The sequence below is a fragment of the Glycine max genome, chromosome 3 (assembly GCF_000004515.6).
Source record: "Glycine max cultivar Williams 82 chromosome 3, Glycine_max_v4.0, whole genome shotgun sequence".
Lineage (NCBI taxonomy): Eukaryota > Viridiplantae > Streptophyta > Magnoliopsida > Fabales > Fabaceae > Glycine > Glycine max.
The window spans coordinates 702,364-726,483 of record NC_016090.4 but is presented as its reverse complement, the minus strand read 5'-3'; the positions used below and the strand labels follow the sequence as shown (position 1 = coordinate 726,483).

General features: G+C 29.2%; 1 protein-coding gene across 1 annotated transcript; it reads left to right on the top strand.

Moving 5' to 3' along the window:
• The first annotated feature begins 3,088 nt into the window (after positions 1 to 3,088).
• On the top strand, positions 3,089 to 5,553 carry LOC100818735 (WUSCHEL-related homeobox 11). The gene is made up of 3 exons (XM_003520903.5): positions 3,089 to 3,834; positions 4,947 to 5,146; positions 5,335 to 5,553. The coding sequence occupies exons 1-3, from the start codon at positions 3,165 to 3,167 to the stop codon at positions 5,350 to 5,352; spliced, it is 888 nt and encodes a 295-aa protein (XP_003520951.1). The 5' UTR covers positions 3,089 to 3,164; the 3' UTR covers positions 5,353 to 5,553.
• The last annotated feature ends 18,567 nt before the right edge of the window (positions 5,554 to 24,120 follow it).

The window sequence follows — 24,120 nt, the reverse complement described above, 5'->3', positions numbered from 1 at the left end:
TCTTAGACCCAAGTTCAACTCACTAATAACTTAGGCTTTTTAAGGATATGATTAGAGTTTGATTCCTAACTATGTAAATAGAATAATATTTATGGAGAGAAGAATTATTTCTCAATTGATATTTTATTTTTTAAAAAGTTAGTCTCATCATTTTCAGCTATAAAAATATTTTATTTTCAGTAAAAGAAAGAAAAAATTGTTAATAATTTTACTTAATTCAAAATGATTGTCATGCATAAAACATACCTATGCTTTATAAAAGAATATAAATGATAAATATTATTTGTATTCCTTAACACCTACCAAAAGATCGACATGTACATATGCTAACAAAACCTATATGAAAAATATCCTGGACATTTAATTTGCATTGCATTGATATACAGGTACTGCAAAAGAAAAGGCAAATATATAATCTTAAAACTCGTTCATTTCCTTCAATGTGAACAGGGGAAAGTTTATACCTTCTCAAAAGCATGAGCCTATGACCTGTTACGAAGACTGTCTTAATGATGTTACGGAAATTCGCTTTGAATACGGGTTTTCTGGAATTATGCGTTACCATTTGTAAAATTATCATTTATATTTATAACCTAAATGGGTACTGTTAAAATATATTGAAGAACATCAAGACAACAATGAGAAGAATATCCTTTAGGGGATGGCCTTACTGTAGAGAATATGCTTATCCTTTAGAGGATGGCCTTACTGTAGAGAATATGCTTATTATTTCTATAAAAAAAATTGGAAAAAAATTAAGTAGAAAATGACAAGCGTCGGAGCTTAAAATTAACAACAACAATAAAGAAGCATATTGTTTTACACTTAAAATCAAATTTAAATAACTACTTTTAATTAGGGTTCTAAAAAACTTAATTTATATAGGTTATATAGTTGTGCAAATAATTATAAATGAAGATTGTACAGCGAATTTTTGTATTGAATTTAATTTTGCTATATGATTAGTATATATATTTTTATCATATTAATTATTAAATAACGTCTTAAATATAACTTTTAATTATTTTTCACAAAAATTAAATTTTTTAAACAATAGAACAATATATGCTTGGTTGGCAACATGAAAAACATTTACATTATTAATACTTTTCAATTAAATCCATTTTTATCATGTACCACAGTTATAATATCATAAAATAAAACAAAAATAAAAGTCAGAAACTATTATTTTCTTACATTTGCAAATTTTGTTTAGAAGTACAATACATGAGTGGCAAATAAAATTACAGTTAATATATAGTATTTGGTTAATTTATAAATAAATTAAGACAACTCTTAACAAATAATTTTAAAAAAATTCAAATTAAGGAAACACATACCTCCATTCTAATGTGTACCATTAATTGAAATAAATAGATCTTTTCATTTGAATTATGTTGAAAGGATTGGTAGATAAGATAATGAAATTGGGATGCATGTAATGAGAAATTGAGAATGATCAGAGAAACCTTTCAACAGAGTAAAACAAATTTACTTAATAATTAAAAGAAAGAGTAAATCAAATTTATATAAGTTTAAAGATGATTAAAAACTAAAAGAGAAAATGAGGATATTAGGGCTTGGACTGGTGCTATACCACCTTCCTAGCTAGAAGGAGTTCTTGGTTTAACCAACGGTTCTTTGACTGTGGTTCATATCCATATATTCTGAAAATAGTATCCACACACGAGACCTCTATGTGTAGATATGATTTGGACCATTTAAACCATCAAGAAATATCTTGCTAACTTGTTATTATTATAATAATAACTAGCATACACATACTGACATTTCTAAGAAAGTACATTTTGTACCGTGAATTTATAATCGCTTCAAATTAAACTCATTTCATTTTAACCTTAATTTTAGAAATGATATATAGCATTTGAGAGTGGGCAAATTTAATCTGAAGATGGCACGAGTAGGTTAAAAATTACATACCCTAGAGTTTAAGAGGATTAAGATCGAATAACACGGGTGCATATTTCAGGAGTCCTATACTTTAGATTAATATTATGGTTAACTAAGAGGAGTGTAGAGCCATAAACAGGAGAGAACGGGCATGAAGTGAAGGACCCTAATAAGGTAATTTCACTGCTCAATATTCACCACCTCTTTACATATTAATTAATTAACTCCCCTATAGTTAAATTAAGAACCGATTTTTTTTGTACTGGGAAGAATCAATTTCACACAATGTGTACACATTCTAATTCTATATCATAGTAGTAGATTAATTAACGGACACACATTCCGATTACCAGCATGTTTGGTTACGTGTTTAAACGCATGTTCGACGTAATTTTCTGTGTCCAAGCAAAACTCATTAAATATAGCTTCTACAATTTTATTTATTTATTTGACCAATTTAATATAACTTTCTGCGTTACAAACGCGTCTCCAAAGTCCAATTAAACGCTAGTTCTACAATTCTATATTATTCAATCAAACATTAAAGTAAATGACTTTAATATTTATGAGTTTGGTTTTTGACCAAATTATAATATTTGAGTTTAATAGCGATATGGTGTAAAAAAAAAAGTTTTACTTACCCTATCAACTAATAAAAAATTATTATTAGTATGACTTTAAATAATAACAAATTTATTATATATTATAATTTATGATTAGATAATAGTATAAACTTATTTTACATTTTTAGTGTATTATTTATTTTCTCAATCTTTATAAAAAATAAAAAGATAAATAGACACCCAGTGAGAGATAAAAATATAAATATTATAGGATGAGAAATACTAACGTTACACTCAGATACATTCTTTCCTTTTTATTTTTCTTGATCTCATATTTTATTAAATAATTCTCTCATGATTTATAATTTTTAATAAATTCTGACCGATAAAATATGCGTTTGAATAAATGTGTTAATAATATTCTTCATGAATCATGATAAGATTTCTTATGTAATAAATAGAGAGACAAAAATAAATAAATAAAAATATTAATGGAATATTTAAAAAAGATAAGTAATTAAGTAAAAAAACTAATTTGGCATTAAAGGAGTTTACTGTATTCCGTGTCCTTTATTTATTTATATATAGTACTACAGAACACAGTGAGAGATACTGTATGTCTAATATTAATAATTATACCTAGGTTTCAGGTTCATCAAGCATTTTCTTATTCCTTTGTAGTGCATTGGAATGGAAGATCAGGGTCAGCAGCAGCAGCAGCAGCATCAAGTGGAGGCAAAGAGTCCAAGGCAAGGCACCGAGAGGAGTGAAGCGGTTCGGTCAAGGTGGACTCCAAAGCCAGAACAAATCCTCATACTCGAGTCCATCTTCAACAGTGGCATGGTTAACCCTCCAAAGGACGAAACCGTCAGAATAAGGAAGCTTCTCGAGAAATTCGGCGCCGTCGGCGACGCCAACGTCTTCTACTGGTTCCAGAACCGCCGCTCCAGATCCCGCCGCCGCCAGCGCCAGATGATGCAACAGCAGGCTACTGCCACCGCCACCGCCACCGTCACCACCTTTGATCACCCTCAGCCTCAGACTCAGACTCTTGTTAATGTTGGTGGTGCAATTCCACATGATCACCACACCTTGGGAAACCTTGTTGTTGCAACTGAAAGTAGTGCTACTTCAACCATGGGTTTTGGTTGTTCTTCTCAATCTTCTTATGGTTTTCTTGGTTCCTCTTCTTCTTCTTCTTCTTGTGGTGGTGGTGTAATTGGTGGCCAACAACAAGGCATGGATGGTTTCTTCTCATCGGTTTCTTCTCATCAAATGGGTTTCCCTGATCACCACCACACTTCACCTGCTTCATCAGCTTTGTACCCTCCTCTTGATCCAAATTTGACCTACCAGGCTGGTAATTAAAATGCATGCTTGCCAATATAAGTTATTACTCAGCTCATACAACTTTTTTTTTTATATATATTTTTTACTGGAGATAATCCTCAATCATGTTTTATAATCAATAAATTTTTTCTTTTGTTTATTCTTCAGTGTACCATGAGAGATTTTGGTTCCAGAAATTAATTGAAGGGTTATCTCTTAATAATACTAATTTTAATGTGTTTTTGGTGTGTAAAAAGTTCATATTTTTCGGATGACTGGGTTTTGGGTGGGCTACAGAATAAAGTAGCAACCTTTTCCCTGATTTGACAGTTCTGTGTTTGAATTGCATGAAAGTTGTACTTTCCGGAAAAGCATGAGGCTACTTTCCGGTTGCAGTTTCTGTTCCTTCCTTTTTATTCTTTCACTTCTTTTTCGGGTTTCTTCAAAACTCTTCTGTACAAAGATTTCCAAACCGTAGATTGTTGTTTTTTTACCCTCGTTTTCATGTTATTTGTTTGTTTCCCCCCTTTCGGTAATTTGGTTTACTGCTTCTCTGTATATGCATCTCTCACGCCATGTTACTAGTTGAAAGGAATCTACAATGTTCATCATCGAACATATTCATGAGAAATAATATTTTTTTTTTATATAATGTTTTATTCCAATTCATTTTTCTCTATCTTTTTCTGTTACATTATTTACTTTATCTCATTTATTTCTCTTTTTCTGTGTCTATTCATTATCAAAACGGTTACACAGGAATATTATTATACAAATAGAATTTTTCTCTTATATTTCATTAATTATTGGATAGTTCTATTCACATCTAAATTACTCATGACGTGGTCATCAAAGAAACGTGCCACGGTAACCATTTGTTGTATAGTTCATTAGATTTTGTTGTTATGGCTATTTTGCACTTGAATTTTCAGTAATTGGCCTAAAACTTTAATGAAGAATATATTGACGTTCAAAGCGTTTGTTGTGAAACATCCATATATATATATATAGGATAAGCAGCTTGCATTGCTTTACCATGTGGAAATTAAAATATTAAATTGAACCATATACTATATCCTTATTCTACGTGACCAATAAATTATGATTGATGTTCTAATTTTTGTTTTATTTTGGTGGGTGTAGGATATGGGGGCCCTAATATTTCAGGATTCATTACAGTGTTTATCAATGGAATTGCAACTGAACTTCCAAAGGGGCCAATAGACCTCAAAACCGTGTTTGGAGAAGATGTAATGTTAGTTCATTCCTCTGGAGTTCCAATTCCCACCAATGAATTTGGGTTCTTGATGCATAACCTTCAACATGGCGATAGCTACTTTCTGGTTGGCATTTATAGCATAATCAATTGCTTCTATATATTCCAAATAATGTGTTGTCACTTTTAATCTCTTCTTTTTTCTTTTGACTTTGGATACATCAATATTAGGATTTTCTTATCTTTCTCTGGATAACCTTTTTTTTTTTCAATTTTTGTGAATTATGATCTATTAATATTTTTGTTTTACTACAGGTATCAAAGCCAACATAAGTATGAAAACATCAACCTAGCATCAATGGAAGCTTCCGTTTAGTGTTTCTCTGATTGCCTTTGTCTGCTCAGCATGTCCTTTTAACTATTTCTTCGTAATTTCATGTGTCTCAAACAATAGACATAATATCTATTGTGTGATTATAGAAGTCAATATCTATATATGTACCTTAGCAAATATATATACTGTACCTTCTTATCTTTGTTTTTAGCACAAACATGTTTTTTTCAAACTCTATATTATCATCAAGTTGTGTAAATTAAGCATATATATATTTGGTTTCGCGTTTTAGTATAAGTAACACTTGCGTTTTATAGATGATGATTTCTAGAAGATACAAAGAGTAACTTATCCTTTAACAGGGACGTGACGCATGATTCTTACGTTTCAGATTCAATTCCAAACACACATGTAATTAATGTATCTTGACTATCTTCCATATATTCCTCAATCTGTTCTTCGGTATGCATCTGAATATGTTTTGTAATTAAAATAATCAAATTTAATTTCATTCATTTACATAGACTACATGAGAGGACCAACAAAATTTAGCTCATCGGTTAAACATATTATGTAAATTGTTATAAACCTTTGAGTACTCATTTTCAATTCCTCAATAAAAAAAAAAGGCGACATGAAAGGACGAGCCGTGACATAGAAGTAAAGTTGTGACAAGTTGGACATGAATTTGAATCCGAAAAAAGCCTGTTTACATATATTATTCAATGGTGAAGTTGTATACAGTAACCTTCACTTATACCTTCGCATAACGACGAGCCTTCTTACATAGCTGTTAACAAATCATGAATACTTTAATAAGGTTGAAAGAAATTATTTAGAACATGATTTAAAACATGGTAACTGCTACTATCGCTATTTTCTCACTCCATAAAATTTATTGTTTCCCTAATTGCTGCAATTTCATATAATGATAAAAAAAATAAGTACTTCACTGGAACAACAAATGATGAAGACCACATGGAATGTTTACTTTTTGATCCTAAAAAAGATCATAGAAATAGGGACAAGGAAGTGGCGGTGGGGAATTAACAAACAAAAGTGAGACAGAAGCTTTGAATTAGCACTCGGTTGGAAACATATCTAACTTTCTTTGACTTGGGTTGTCTATCTTTTTCCCATCTATTCCTTTCTCAAGGAGCAAAAGAAGGGAAGCCTGACAATTGTTAAGGTTCATACAGACAGCAACAAAGTCTATGTTCATTGCATTAAATTGATCTTCAGTTTACAAAATTATATACTAGTTTCTTTTCATGCAAAGAGCAATTCAATACTCTAGCATTGTAGTGGAAAGTGATGAGGCATACTGCTGGATGGCGGTTTCATCTTGAAAATTAATCAATTGATCAGTTCTTCGCCTAACAAAAATCTGATGCTGCAAAAGAGGAATTAAGTTTTCAAATTATCCGCAGTAGACAAAAAGAACTAATGATCGATTTAGTACATCTTAAGTTATGTCAGCTAAAATGACTTTTTTTTAGTAAGAGAAAATTAACAGCTTGTCACATTTAAATTAACTCCTTAATTTAGATTAAAACAATAATAATAATAATAATAATAATAATAATAATAATAATAATATACATTTTTACAAAAAAACTCCCGCCTATAATTGTATATTTACTTATTACTTATTATACACCAAAATAATGACTCTTGCTAAACATATGCAGCCTGTTAGTGTTTTTATTTCTCAATCTTTTTTCTTATTTCTCATACATATTGTCTTAGGAAAATAATCTTGTTCGAGACCATCCACTACTAGCTATTGGATACTAAATATAAACATTTTTCATAATTAGAATTTTGTTTTTCTTTGTAGTGTCTCGGCAACACCATCCACTACTAAGTAAGCACCCTCTCACATTGTATGTGTCTCAATGAGTTTCTATTAAATGTCAATTTTGCTTTCATTAAATAGGGATGATTGCTTTGAAAGCACCGACCAAAATAGATATAGACACTCAAAGTATGATACGACCAAAACTAGTGTGAACACTTATAACACGAACCTAAAAAGGTGTAAAACTATCCTATTGTTGATTGCTTCTTCTCTTTTAATTTCTTTCTTTTAATTTTTAATTATGGAATTATATTGTTGTAGTAATTGGTATGAAGTTGGGGATAAAGTTTGAGAGTGGGTATATTGTGTAAGCCTTTTGGTGGAAGTAATTAAGGTTACTCAGTGTGAGTTTCTTATTTTGGTAAAACTAGTTGTAATATACCAAGAGAAAAAAAGTTATGCACTAATCATGTAAATTTTTTTACACAAACATCCAATCATAGTTCATCATATATGATAAATTTATTGACTTTTAAAATAATTATTTAAAAATCATGCCAAACACGCCAAAACATCCTCACAAATATCATCCATGTTCATTTTAGATAGAATGACTCTCATTGCCCACAATATAACATAAAAAAACAAAGTTAATGATTCTCACCACTAAATCTGTATAATAGGTAGGGAACATAATCCTTTTTTTAAAAAAAAATCAATGGCACAACAGTGTACTCATTGCTATAGCAACAACTCTGATGTGTAAGAGTTTCAAGTTCCATACCTTTGTCACAAATGACAGTGAAGGTTTGTAAATGTTGGCAGCGACTAAGTTTCACAAACAATGGCTAAGCTTCATGATAGAAGAAGATAAGTAAGATTTGATGGTTCATTCAACTTCGATAAAGGGGTTAGTGGTTCTTACCTTTGATATTGCAACTTGGTAGAATAGTAGTGGAGGGAGGCGTGAGAGTGAGCAATTCGCAAGTTCAAACCTTCGTTAAAGGGGTTAGGGTTTGAGGCTCGAGAGTGTGAGCGAAATCTCACAAAAACAAAGGAATTGAGAAAGGGTTCGAGGGTTAGAGAAATAGAAAGGGGTTTGACTGCCAGATGGTGGCAGCACGGGAAGGAGCTTTGGCGGTGATGACAGATGGGAGTGAGAGCAAGAGACATGACAAGGGGTTCATAGAGAGGAAAGGTTAGCACGAGAGATGAAAAGGGGTTCACAAAGAAGAAAGACCACGAGAACGAAGATTTTAAGCCCATTCAACAACGATTTTCTAAAAATGATGTTGACTTCTTTCTTTCAATGGCGATTTTTGTATAAACCGATATTGAAATAATCTCTCAACAACAGTTTTGTAAAAACGGTAGTAAAAAAAGTTGCAACAATTTTCAAAATTGTCACCGTGTCTTTGATGACATTGGTTTTGTAAAACCATCGTTGATGCAACATAATAGAAGTCCATTTTGTGTAGTAGTGACCGTAAAGTAATTCAAACGATAATTGTGATTAAATGAAACGTAAAATTATTTTACATTATCAGTACACAAACACTAAACTTGTATACTAATATATATTTATTGGATTTTATCTTTATTTTATTTAAGTATGCCAATTTGGTAGAATGAGAGCTAAATCTTATAATATGACTCACTCCCTATTTTCAATATGCCTTTTTTGTTTGATTTATTTGCTAGTATCTTATTCTTGTAAAATCAAGTAATGCACACGTTCAACCAGCATTATGTCTTGTGCAGATTTTGTTTCTCCATACTTGCTTGCGACAATATTTTTCCCATTCAATTTTTAACTAGCAACAAAATAAATGACTAAGCAACAAGCAAATTGGAAAATAATAACACAACAACCAAACACCACATATAACCTACTTGCTTAATGCTTCTAAGTACTTCTGCTTTCGTATCTCAAAGAAGATCTTCATGGAGTATCTATTGTCATTCACCTTGGTAAAACCAAACAAGTACTTCTCCACCTCATCCCACTCCCCATTTGTCACCATATCCTCAAAATACCTCATGTTAAAGAAAAATCTCGATTCTTGCTCCTTCAAGTTCACAAATTCACATACATAACAAATTAAATTAAATATATAAAAAAAAACCTAGAATAAAAATTTAATTTTTCGTAAACTAATGTACTTGTGAACAGTCTCCTTAAATTTCTCTTCATCGACAAACTAAAGTATGAGAGAAACAACTTCTCCGCTGAGGGAAGACATGACGGTGCCGTCAACAAAACCTGCACCAGAAGATCTAGAACTGAACAGATCAACAACACTTGACATCAAAACACAGAATTCAACCACTGATACATCCAAAACCACAAATTCATCAAAACGAACTTTAAATTCAATGTAAAAATTGCGTGACAAGAGACAAAAATGAGAGGTCGAAGGAGCTCTCACTTGCAAGAGAAACCCTAACACAGATTGAGAGGGACGAAGCACAAGGGGAGTGGCAAATGAGGGTTTTAGTAATGTACTCGCTCCACTGTCTCTCTCTCTAGTTTTTCTTGTGTTAGAGCTCTCTAGTTGATCATTTACACAACAAAAGGGGACTAGGTATTTGAAGAACGAGAAAGAGAAAACGGGGAAGGTGGCATTTATGTGACAGATACAACTGCAAAGAAAGGAAAAAAGAGGAGGAAGAAGGAGAATAGATAGGAAGAGAGAAAATAGAGGAAATAAGAGTTAGAAGAGGGGAAGTCGAATAGTGAGAGGAAGAGAGTGAGAAACAAGTAGGGGGAGAGACATTAAAAACACACTCTTCTAAGACGGTTTTGTAAAAATCGTCTTAGAATGTGGTGAAATGGTAATTGTCAATGCGATTTTTATAAAATCGTCTTCGTTGAAAAATTTTATATTTACAAAATTATCACCGACTTACTTTCTAATATGATTTTTGAGCAACCGTCGTCAAATATGTGTCGTAAAAACTATTTTTTTTAATAATCATGATACTAATTGATTTTACTATCACCTAACTTTTTAGGGAAATTATCGTCTTGTGTGAAGGCATACTCAAAGATTATTGCTATTTTACCATGAAGAAAATCACACAAATAAACTTGTGTAAGAGAAAATGCATATATAAGGATTCACGAATAGTCAAAGTGTCCTTTGTGCCCTTCACATTTCATTATATTTTACACTTTTGTTGATTAAAAAAACAAATAGTCAAATTGAATTATGGATTTTCTGAATAACTAGCTGAGAAATTCATGTTCTGCACGGAGAAATAAAAAGCAAAAAGGAAGAGACAGAAAATGGTAAAAGGAAGTGGACATGTAATTCATCAACAATCAACATGTGTCATGAATAAAAGTGAAGGCGACATAGATTTTATAGAGAGAGAGACTACACGTCATTAATCTATTTATGTATTACATATCTTTTTTTTTTCTTTAACTTTTACAATTTGTTTTCGTTTCCTGTATAAACTAGCATTTCCTTCAGTGAAAAGAAAAACAGAATTTACGATCACTGCAATCCTTCGCCCGCCCATATTATCTGTGTAAGCCTTAATTTATCATCTATATATATATATATATATATTCAAAGAACTAATTAATAACGTATTCATAGCCTTTTTTTTTTTTACATTTTGTATTACATAAAAAATCAAATATAATATAAACATATATAGGATATCCATATATAATTTAGCTGTTATGTTTGCCGCAAATAATTTAGCTTTTATTTAACAAAAATTATAGTTTAAACTATTAATATAGACATAGGATATCCATATCCATATATAAAAATAAGATGAATATATGATGTATGATAATTAACAAAGACTTTTATTCCTCATTAATTAGTCTGTTGTAACTGCGTTAAATACTTGAAGGGAGAATTTTGTCACTCATAATAATATATCTAGTTCGAACATAATTGTTTTCAATGAATAATACATGTGGTCTAGATGAATTTTTTAAATTTAAATAACATAAATAATAAATTAGTTAGATGAAAAATTAATAAATAAGAGGTTATATTACTCTTTTATTTTCCCTTTTTATTAATTTACATTGTTCAATTTGTTCTATTGTTGTTTAAAAATATTTAATTGATCCTCTAATATACAAGAATGTTCATTTTTATTTTTATGTCTTATTTCATTAACATCATTAGTATCAATTTTAAGACGTAAATAAAATATTATAAATCTATATTAATGGTATTATAATCTCTCTCTCCAATGATAGCTTATCTCCAAACAAGATACAAGGGCATCAAGAAGAAGAATTTCACCTGGCCCCATGGTGTGTCAATTGTTTCAAGATGGGCTTCCTCAACTAAGGTTAGAGGACACCTACATCATCCAAGTGTGTAATTCGTCTTTCCACTAGGCCAAGCCTAGGTTGCATAGTAATCTCAAAGGTTAATCTTTATCATATCTTATATCCTTAATTCCTAGAGATAAGATATGATGAAATGTGGTGAGCTATAATAATATTTGATAAGATATGATAAAACTTGATTAGATAAGGCCACAAAACCAGTTAAATATTGTGTGAATATACTAGATTTGTATATGGGGTAGGTCAATCAACAATCGAGTCATTCAACCCTTGGATAAGTCAACTCAACGATGATCAGATGACACATTGCCCCTTAAGATACAGTGTGTAAGCACAAAGAGGTAAACATTTTTGTGATAAAATTAAATCAACCGTGTAGTTGAGGTCCCTAAGCTTAGCATGTTACATCGAGGAGAGTCAATCGGCTCAATTTAGAGACGACTTGGCCAACCACAACCCCATACTCAAGCGTTATGGCTCAAAAGGGCTACAATATATTAAAGTCATTCATTGTTTTGTTGGGTCCAACAACTTAAACCTATACCAAAGATTCCATGAGTACAAATATCATTGATACTAATGACATCGAGTTTGGCCCAAAATGTGAAGAAGCTAAAAGAGCACACACACAGTTATTTGTCAAGAGATAAATTACATTCTTTAATAATAATAACAATAATAATAATCATAATAATGACAATAATAATAATAACAACAAAAAAGTATTCTCTTCGATCTCAAATATTCATGTCTATTAAGTTAGTTAAAGATCTTTTAATTATATCAATTTCATTTAAAAATATTTGTTTCTAAAATATTCTTAAATTGTAACTTGATATTTAGAATAGAAAAGAGACATTGGAAACATAACCTCAATTAAAGGAAATATATTTAGGAGAGAGTATCGCTAATTAATGATAATTAATATTGAGATTTTGCTTACATTTATGATAAAGAAACATTTGATTTTTTGGCTATTTGAGACCAAGAGAGTAGATCAAGTTCCTTAATGCAACAAACCTGAAAGATAGATAAAATCATATTTTCCAAAAAGATAGATCACGTTCTTTAAATAAACAAATAACACTTTTTTTTATAGAGATAGATCATTATCTTTATTTACTTAGAGATAGATCACCTTTCATTTTTTTTTTTTAAGAAAATCACCTTCCTTATGTGCTTCTTTTCCAATTTTTTGTATCGATGTTATGTTTTGTAAAAATCTTTGGATAAGACTTTAATTTTTGTGTTATTTTATGATTTATGTTTTATAAAATATTTTAAATGAGATTTTAATTTAATTACTATTGTATCTTAATATTTTATTTATTATTTTTCATAAAGAATTAAAGTGTGGATAATCGAGAGTATGAGTATGGATATTTAGGTAGCATTTAGGTGCCCAATAGAAAATACTGGTATTAAAATTAATTACTACCCATGTGAGTATAATTTTTTTTAAAAGAACGGGTATGAGAACATTTACTATAATATTTTATCTGGATCTTATCCATTATTATTCCCCAATTGTTATTAAGTTCCGATAAAAGATATAATTTAGGAAAGAATTATTTATTTTTAAATGAGATTAATTAAAAAAAATCATCTTTGCTGATCTAAAATACTTATAAGAACATATCCTTTTATTTAATTAAGATTATATTTTCAATGATCTCCTTTTTAATATTAAGTTTGAATAAAGGATAATTTAGAAAAAAACTTAAAATGAGATTAATAAAATTAATTATTTTAACTAATTTTTTAATAAGTGTATTTTTTTATATTTAAGACATAATTAATGTCACCCAAAAAATTTAAAATATTCATGAGAAAAGGAGTATATAATAATAATAATAATTCTTAATTTATTTTATCAACCTTCTTAAATTTACTTTTTTAAACGTAAAAAAAAAGAGTTGAATAATTAATAGACATATTCTTCCATAAAAAAAAAAAAATTAGACATATTACATGGGTATTGATCCTCGGGCATGTCGTCACGTCAGAATTTTTTCTAAGTTGGCAAACTTTCAACTATTGATAGTTGACCATATATAGGTGTAGTGGTGGTGATGATTACATGTAAAAACACTTCAACATCGAAGTCAGTAAATTTTTAAGTGATTGGTGAATAGCACATTAACTATTAAGTACTTACTTGAAAAGTGGGTTCCCCCGATTTATAATAACGTCCCATTTGGGGTAAAGATCGTGATCAATAATGGTAATACTATTGTCTTGTAAAAAAAAATACTACTGTAATTAACATCTACAGACCTACTTATTTTTTTAGATTTCACACAACTAACTCTTTCTTGAAGCACTTTTTAAGAAATAAAGCAATGTATACATATCATATTTATATGATAAAATATAATAAACTATTACACAATTATGGAGTTTATGATAGTAATTAATAATTTTTTTAAAATCTTATAAAAAAGACTAATTAATTATTCAAAGTTTATTTTTTTAGTAACGTAAAAATTTTACATTGTGTCTATGAGTACATGATAGAAAACTTCTTCCTTATTTTATTCGTCTTCTAACTTTGCGTATTTTTAGTGGAAAATAAGAATTAAATATTAGATGGATACATGAAAAGTGAACATAAATTTTAAGCAATTCTACTCATAAAACAAAAATATCAAGCAAAATTCTTTTTAATTATATATATTTTTTGTTTTATACTCTTATTATTCGGAAGTTATATATATTAATGTTTGACTGATTTAAGTCAAGTCACTCAAACTCATTTAAAAAGTCTGTTTTTTTTTCTATTCGCATTGCCTACTTTGATTTAAATAACATTTTTAACTAAAATAATAATATGAAAATATTATATAAATATATTAAAAGATGAGGAATCAACAGTAATTCTTAGTAAAGTTATTATCTTCAACAATTCTTTCTATATATTAAAATATATTAATCTAACCATTAAATTAAAAATTCCTATTGAGTATAACATGTCTACAAAAATTTATAATTTATAAAACTATTTTATATAAATAAAGTCAATTTAACATATATCATACTTTTTTAAAAAAACATAAGTAAAATGTCCACTTGTGTTCATTACACAGGTGAACAGTTTATGTAAAATTAGACAACAGAGCGTTACTTTGGTGGCTTTACCTAAAGCTGTCTCAACTTTAATTTAATATATTTTCTGATTGCCGTTTCGTTCTTCATTTGGAGAGCAAAATCCATCTTAGGATCATGGAGTTAGAGTAGATGCAAGAAGTCATTCAAATCCTCAATGCTGCTACTGTGTAAAAAAAAACACTAATAATTTCAATTGTCATTTTATTATTTGATTGATTTATTTCCGTAAATTGGATAAAACAGTTTGAATACCCTGTTCCGTTCTATATTAGTATAACGGAAAGAAAATAAACAATGCATGTATCAAACATCTCTTGAAACAATGTAACTACACCAAGAAAATATAATTTGGTTAGTTGAGTTATTGTAAATATCTTTTTATCTATATTTAATTTCTCTGAATAAAAAAATATAACTACTTAATTTTATACAACAAAGCTATACATTGTTTTAATAAATTTTGTCCAGAAAAAAAAAAAATGCAACTCAGCCACCTTCGGTGAGACAGCTACTCGCAGTTGGTATATGTGAGCATATATAGTCTGTCAGATAAATGTGCATAGTGATTAAAAGAACAATTTGTTATATATCAAACACTTAAAGTAGTTTAAGATTTTGATCGAAATGCATGGCTGTTACGTGTGTTTTTCTCTGGAATAATATTTCTGCTACTTGGTACCCTCACCGACCAAATGTTTGTAGTATGTGTTGGATTCTTTTTAATATTCTAAGAAACATTAGGGGGAACACCAACTTCGAAAAACCATGCATGTGAGATATAAAAGTTCCGTTGGTTGGCAAAGGCATGTCTACTAAATTGTACACTTGTAAATCTAAGTTAGATTCCCTGTTCTAAATCAGTCATTTTGAGGTGATTATTTTAGCGATTGCATATTTTGTTGAGCTAAAAACAAGTTAGACCTCTGTGTTGAGAATTCCAAAATCCATGTATCGAAATTTACAACTATTGAAGCTCATTATTAATTTCCAATATCCTATGTTATGAATGGTAATTCGTCTGGTCTTACTTATAAGAAAAAATAATTTTATATTTATTAAGAAAATTAGTTAAATGTATTAAATTTTACTAATTTCATAATATTCTTAAATTATCCTGCTTATTTATTGAATATAAAAAAGTGAAAACTGATGATGGTGGTGCAACCAAAGGGTCAAGGATTAAGTTTTTGTTGCCAATTCAAAATTGAACTTCCTCAAACATAAAAAAAAAAAAAAAAAATTGCCTCCAAAATTTTGCTTGATTGCCTCCAAAATTCAGAAGTTAACCTTTTGTTTGTCTTTATTGTTAAATTTCCATTTTCCATTAATTTTATTCTAAGTTGATTGACATTCTCTCTTGAACATGTTTAGCATGTCTTTGAGTTTTGATTTGAGTCACCCTTGTAATGGTTCCAATCCCTTTGATAGCATGGAATCAATTATCAATAGCAACAAAACACCTAATGGAACTCAACATGATTGAAATGATAAAGTTGATGAAGCTAGAGACAAATCAAAGGATCAAATCAAGGTGTATTGATGGTAAAAGGGTCCAAAAATACAAAATTCCCCATTTGAAGAAAGGTGTATTGCTTACTCAAGGTGAACTACCCACTCAACTAAAATGTGATCCAGAATTAGTTCGTAAAGTTTTTGAATAATTAAACAATGTTGATTGAGGTATGAAATCAATTTTGAATACTAAACTAAATTATTTGTGCATCCATGCAGGTTGATATAGCATAATTGTAACTATTTGGAGTTAGCGTATATCCAACTCAAAGTAGTTGTTGATTAATTGCTTGAAAAACATTGTTATTATAGTAGTATCTTAGAGATCAATTATTCTAGAGTTATTCAATTCAATCAAGTCACTGATACTTTTCAAATTACTCATGTTTCTCAAATTACTGATATTTCTAGTTACTTATGTTTCTCTAACTTTTAGTAAATTTCTAGTATCTTAATTATTTGTGTTGTTTAGAATTTCATGTAGCTTTTATATGGATCAAATTATTTCTATCATAACTTTAGTTGTTGATTACCTACTTACTTCGAGAGTTGAACATTGCTTTTATAGTAGTATCATACTTAGAGATCAAATTCTCTAGAGTTATTTAGTTCAATGAAGTTACTTTTATTTTTCAAATTTCTAATATCTTAATATTTGTGTTGTTCAGAATGTCCTACAGCTTCTTTCTAGATCAAACTGTATTCATCATAATTGTAAAGGTACATTGATGAATTACTTAGAGCATTGATATTATAGTGGTATCTTACTTAGAGATAACTTGTTATAGAGTTATATAATTGTAGTTAGATTAATCCATATCATAAGATTGCTTAGGCAAGTAGAGGTGTCAACATAAAAAGTTCAGAAACAACATTAAATACAGCAGAGACAGCCAACAACCAGCAATGTGAAAGGGACCACTCACACTTTGAACGGCTTGACTTCTAATCTTTTCCAACTGCTAGAAACGGATACCTCAAGGCTTATAAAATTAACTTGACTTGTTGAAGTTCATTATAAGGAAGGGAAATAAAATATAGAGGGTAAGATCAAAAGAGGTTCATGAATTGAATAGAGAAAACATCTAAGTTTTGATACAAGTCTTCCTTAGCCAAAATAATATAGGATTAGAGCCAAATTCTTCACACACTATAGAGCGTTTATAAACACCTTCATAAGAGGATCCACAGTGAAGAAAGTATCCCAAGAGATGTTATAGGAGTTTGTCCTTAAATTGAACCTTGTGATTGGAAAACTCAGAAGAGCAATCTGGGGATTGCTGATTTTGGAGTTGGTTGTGAACACAACAAGGTTGATGTTAGGGTCGACAATAAGCTTGGAAAGACTAGTGAAATAGTACTTGGGTTGAGTGGAGGCTACATAGGCTGAGAATACGGGTGAAAAACCTGTAGAGGCTTAAACAACAATGGTGACGGCCTATACAGTTTAGGAGAATACTAGTGGAAAGCTAGCAGAGGTTAGAAAACAATAGTGAAGGGCATGTTGAGGCTAGAAGAATATTGAGTGAAACCTACATAGGTTTAGAATATTGGTGGAGCCTGTAAAGGCTCAAGAAAAATCCTGGAAAGATTGAGGAGGTTTGAGGAGAAAGAGTACCTTGTATTTGGTGTCTATGTTAATGAAAATCATTCAGTTATAGGAACTAGATGCCTCCCAAGATTTATGGGTGAACTAATATAAATTTGTGTGTGTTGTCTTCCTTTTCTTTATGATTCTCATGCATGTGTTTACTGCATCTTCATCATATCTTTTGATATGTCTTTATATTTAAACTGAGTTAACATTTTTACATTTAAACAATATTTTTTAAAGAACTTTTATTTTATTTTATTTTATTTCAGAAGCAACATCAGTTTTAAACATAAAATCAGACTCTAACAGTAAGATTCAGATTCTAAAACTTTTAAGAAGCAACCCTTCATAAGATATTTGATATGCATAGACTTATCATTTATTACTTATATATAAAAGAAAGAAAGTATTTTCCTCTAATTAAATTTTGATATCCAAGTTAGAAGCTAAAGAAGAAATATCAGAAGTAATGTTTTGTGTGAAAAAAAATTGGTCAAAGTCACTTAGCATGTCACTATTGAACCCATATTCTACTAAGCAACTAATTCACTTGAATCCTTATATGTTATTAAAGAAATACACAAACATATAAGAAGGGATCAAGTTATTACAAGAATAATTTAAAAGGATTATTTTTCATCCTCATCATTTATTTTCTTAAAATAAAATATAAGAATAAAAAATAACTTTTTTAAAATTATTTTTGACTATCTTGATCTTTCTTTTATGTATGTAACTGCAAGTATATGCTTTCGCGTCCAACATCAATGGGAAGAAGATTAACTATTCCAATTTTTTGTTTACCCTCTTTCTTTAGTTAGTTTGTGGGGTTGGGCCTTTATTAGTTTTTTGCCCTTTTCTTCTACTCCATTTGGAATATTAGTAAGCTATAAAAATTTCTTCTTCATCAGCGGCTATGGAAGCCTTTGCTTCTAGTTTAGACATCTCGTGCTTTTTTTTGTTTATTTTTTTCTTTTCTCCTTGTGAAATGGTCTTCTCAGCTACAACAAAACCTTCTTGGATTTCTTATTTCTTCCTTTTAACATTATCTCTTCCTCTTCTTCCATCTTTTTTTATTGCTTTATATATAAGGTATTGTCTAATGGATTTCTATAGGTAACCAAGCCTCATCTTTTTTATGTCCTCTTTACCAAAGTAGACACATTTAGTGTCCTTGGGTTTTCCCATTAGTGGAACCTTACATTCCTTAAAAACTTTGGTGAGAAGCATCTCATAGGGTAGACTAGTGTACGTTCTTGTTAAAGTCAAGGATTGTCACATATGTTTGACAAATATGAAGCTCATGTCCAACTTCCCTTCTTCAAACATGACAAAGTACATCACTAGAAGATTTTAATCAGTTACTTCTTCAATTGTTCCTCCTAATGGCATGATAGCATAACAGCAAGAGCTGTCAAAATTGGCCAATTCCATTGGTTAACCCAATGGCTTGATAGGTCGAAATGGATTGGGCTTGTAAAATTGTGACCTAAAGAGAACTGAGCCAATTCGGCTTAGCCCCGCGAGCCCATTATAAAATATAAATCTTTTTTTTAACAAGAAATTAAGGTAAATACACGATACTATTATATCCAAGCAAGTAAGTACATGCACATAATATTCTCTGCATGATACTTGTATATTATGTGCAATAACACAACAAAATCCATTATCTACCAATCTAAAAAATTTGTTCTACTACTTCATCTCTACATTGATATCTTTTCCAATATTAATAGAAACCTAAATTACAACCAAACAGTGCCAACACTAATTGAAACGGGCAGCTACAAGAGACAGTACGTGCAAGCACTACACCAAATTTCATCTCTACCAACAACTTTTAACAGTCATCAAGCAATTGCTAGTAATTTATAAATTTATCAAAATCTTTTATGGCAACTAAGTTGTGTCATTTTTTTTATTCTTACAAATTGAACACGATACAATACGAAAGAATTTCCAACCATATAGGGAGTGACTATTTACTTTGTCTGGGGCTGGGAATAAATTAACTCTTGTATATATTGGTTATTGCAATCCTTAGTATCTATCTTATTATATGCTGCTGGTGTGCTATTCCAGTGTCTTAATTTGGCTGCTTTCAATGACACTTCTTTTGTATCTTGGCACCCCTGGTGCTTCTTATCAATATATAATTTTCCTATTTAAAAAAAAAAAAAAAAAACTTACATTCCCATCCTCATATCTATGTGTTCAGATCTAGGGTTCACCGTGCTTCACTCATCGCAGATCTAGGGTTCATAGCGATTTGTTCTTCCCTCCTATGTTGACTATTAGGCCTCACAATAGGTATAGTATAAGAACTATTTTGTCTCTTTTTTAAATCTCATTATGCACTCACCACAAATTGTTGTTGCATTGTGCAGAAACATAGTTCTCTATTACTGGTTTATATTCTATCATAACTTATGTTTAAATCACAAAACTACATACACACATACCCAACCATATAGTATACCAATCCGAGAAGGGAAAAAATGAACCAAGCATAATAGAGAGAATGCAAAAAATAATATATAACAAGAGAGAATTGTGCTGAACCATGCAAAAACAAGAATACAAAAAATGAGAACAAAAAATTAACCATCAAAGAAGCATGATAAAACAAGACTGAAAACATACTGAATGGTGTTGAGAGACAACATAATAGAGAGAGAGCGCATAACGTTGTGGCATCGATCGATAGATAAGTTGAGAGAGAAAATGATTTCAAGCGAAAAGGAAATAGAGATATCATTGAAAGTTTTAGGAAGCTGAGAATGAAATGTGAAAGTACATAAGAACGAAATATGAGTGTGACATTTTGAACACATATTAGATCAATTGCTATACAAAGAACTTATCTTAAAAATACTTTCTAGATTGGTTCTTCTAGGAATTAAGATATAATCATTATGCCAAAATTATTATAAAATGACATTGCCTCATATATACTAGATTGGTTGTCTTTTTTTTTTTTAATAGCAGATTGCCAGATTGGTTGTCTTGGAACCTATGTAAATTGTTGATATAATACACTTTTTTTTTATTCTAGTGTAAAACGAACTTATTAAATTCTTAAAATGATCAATTTAATATTCTGCATTTTGTGAGTGCGATAGATTGTAGAAAAAGAACTTGAATCAAAACTCAACAAATGGAAGAATGATAAATTGAATAGTAGAACTCGCGTAAATCTAATATCATAAGTAAATTGAATCCATTACATTCAATAGTGGGGATATTTTTAATTTAAAATTAATCTATGCAACAAAGTATTTATTTTTTTAAATTATTAAAACGTTTTTTAAAAAAAATAACTTTTTTAAAGGATTAAAAAAACTTAGAATAATATAAAAGAACTATTATTGTTACTAGTTATTCAATGAAACTTAGAAAAATATAACTCTATAAGAAGATTAAGAAATATGAAAAGGAAAAAATATGAAACAGCGAGATGAAAATTTAAATAAAAAAATAAGTAATTTTTTAATTTAAATGAAATTTTTCAACTAAAAATATAAAAAAAAATGTGACAGCTTGAATAAAAACAGTAATTATATAAAAATGAAAATAGTTGAGAATAACGATGTTGTTGTCGGAAAATGTAGGGGAAATGGGCGCCTATATGCTACAAAATTTTTAAGCCCAAAAATTTATTTCTTTACAAATATTATCATGGACAATTTTTTTTCATACACATAATACTAAATTATCAATTCATCATCATTAAGTAGATCGGGTGATTTTAAATTTAAATATATAAAATAAAAAATATATAATTTTCAAAATAAATTATTTGAATAACTTATATTTAGAAGTAACTAAATAATTACTTTAAAAATAAAAAATAATAATTTAATATTATAAGATGAGATTGAATACAAACAAATACTATATAAAAACAACAGTTTAAAAGTAATTGAAGTTGAGATTTGACAAAGATAAACAAGAATCTTCAGTATAAAACGAATTTTGAAAATAATTAATAATTTTTGTATTTTTTAATAAATATATATATAAGAGATTAAGTTACTAAAAAAATAAATTTAAAAGAATTACTGTTTATTTTATCTCTTTATTTTCTTTTAATCTAACGAACCACTCATCATTAATACTATTATGTTTACGGATGATAAGTCAAAATGTATCATCGATCTTGAACTTATCAGTTTATTTTTCTTTCCAAAAATATATTTTACTATTATTGAACTCAGATTCTCTCACAAGCTACTCAGAATGTATCTAATTTCATTTGTCAAAGCTTAAGCCAATAATAAATCTTTTAGTGTATTAGTTTCCTTTATTACATCTCGCAACACGAAGTTTTGAACATAAAAAAGAAACAAGCCCAATAACCCTCCTCTGTTTCACTCCACCAAATGCCCTAGCAATTGGACTCCTTCGAAGTCTAGATAGTGGCCCATAGAATGATACAAATGATTTTGATAAATCACAAAACATAGCCATATCACATCACATTAAAATACAATTAAATTGCATCCATAAATATTTTCTTTGCATGGGCAGGACATACCGACATATAAATTTCCACGAAAATCACAATGAACTCTTATATCAGGTTTCTCACTAATTATAATATCTATTCAAAAATTTGTTTATCCTTTTTTATAAAACTCTTTTTTAATTTTTAAATATATTAATTATTTTTTCTCTAAACATTAACGAGAAACAAGTAATTGAATAGAAAAAAGAAAAATGAATAATTTTGGAATCATAATATAAATAATTAATAAATTTAATGTAATAAGTATTTTTTAAGGGATGTAAATTAGTTGAAAGAATCTTATAATTAAGAATAGAGAGAATATAAAATAGCCAAAAATCAAACCATCAAGTCTAACAAGTGGTCTTATCCAGTTGAATTAATATTTTTTTTAAATCACATGCCTCCAGAAAAGGATATCTATGATCTTTATAAAAAAAACTTAAATATATTTTTCTTTTATATTTGGGTAATTAATTTTTGTAGTCTTTAAAAATATATTTTTATTAGTCCCTCAACTTTTCATAAAATTCTTTTAGTCCATCTTTATTCATTGTGTTCATAGTTTCACATTTTGTGGTGATTTTTAAGTACCAAATTTTATTTTTTTTATAATTTAATCTTAAAAAAATATTTCTAGCAATTTTAAACCGCCAAAATATTTTACTTATATGATTTGGTAACTGTTTTTTACACATTCTAACAACTTTAAAGAAGAAAAATAAAAACATGAATGTGAAATTATTATGATTTTTTTTACATATTCTGATAGTTTTCAACAGTCACAAATCATTTTAAAGAGAATCAATAAAAAAGAACATTTTTTACGGTATAAAACTGCCACAAACTGTGACAACATTAATACAAAAATATTGAGAGACTAAAAGTAGCCTTCTTAAAATTTGAGGGACTATTAAAAAAGAATTTTTTAAGGACTAAAAATTTAATTAATCAAATTTAAAGAACTAAAAACATATTCAAAAAATATAAGGACACTTAGCATAAAATTCAATGTTATGTTTGTGTGCGCAACCGAATAGATAACTCAGCAGATAAAATACGAAAACATGAAGGAAAAAAAAAAGCATAGATTTATGGTGACGGCAGGATATGTGTAATATCCTTTAATAAATTTGGCATGAATGCTTCTAGAAGAAGATACCTATGATTTTTACAAAAATATAATGTCTCTTAGCATAAAGTTCAATTTTATGTGTGCGTGTGCAACCGAATAGGCAACTCGGTGGATAAAGTACGAAAAGATGGATAAAAGTATGGATTTACGGTGATTGCAAGATATGTGTAATTTCCTTTAATAAATCCGGCATGAATGACTCTAGAAGAAGATACCTATGATTTTTACGAAAATATAATGTCTCTTAGCATAAAGTTCAGTTTTATGTGTGTGTGTGCAATCAAATAGGTAACTCTAGTGGATAAAGTACGAAAAGATGGATAAAAGTATGAATTTACGGTGATTGTGGGATATGTGTAATTTCCTTTAATAAATCTGGCATGAATGCCTCTAGAAGAAGATACCTATGATTTTTACGAAAATATAATGTCAGATAGCATAAAGTTCAGTTTTATGTGTATGTGTGCAACCGAATAGGTAACTCGGTGGATAAAGTATGAAAAGATGGATAAAAGTATGGATTTTCGGTGATTGCATGACATACTCAACATCCTCTAATAAATCCAAGATTTATGCATATAGTTCAAAAAGTTTGACCGATTGAAATCAAGTAAGTGAATCTCTCTTAAATGTAAAAAAGATTAAGGGTGCATTTGATTTACTAAAAAGACATGACAAACATAACAACATTGAATAAGTAATGAGTCATAGAATAATTTTTTGTATTGTACGTTATTTGGTGGTCGATGCATAGTTCAAATAATTTTGTGTTATATCTTG

Excerpts from the sequence above, each read along its gene's own strand:
- LOC100818735 (XM_003520903.5), top strand. The coding sequence starts at position 3,165 with ATGGAAGATCAGGGTCAGCAGCAGCAGCAGCAGCATCAAGTGGAGGCA. Across the intron at positions 3,835-4,946 it reads AAATTTGACCTACCAGGCTG|GATATGGGGGCCCTAATATT; the intron begins GTAATTAAAATG and ends TGGTGGGTGTAG.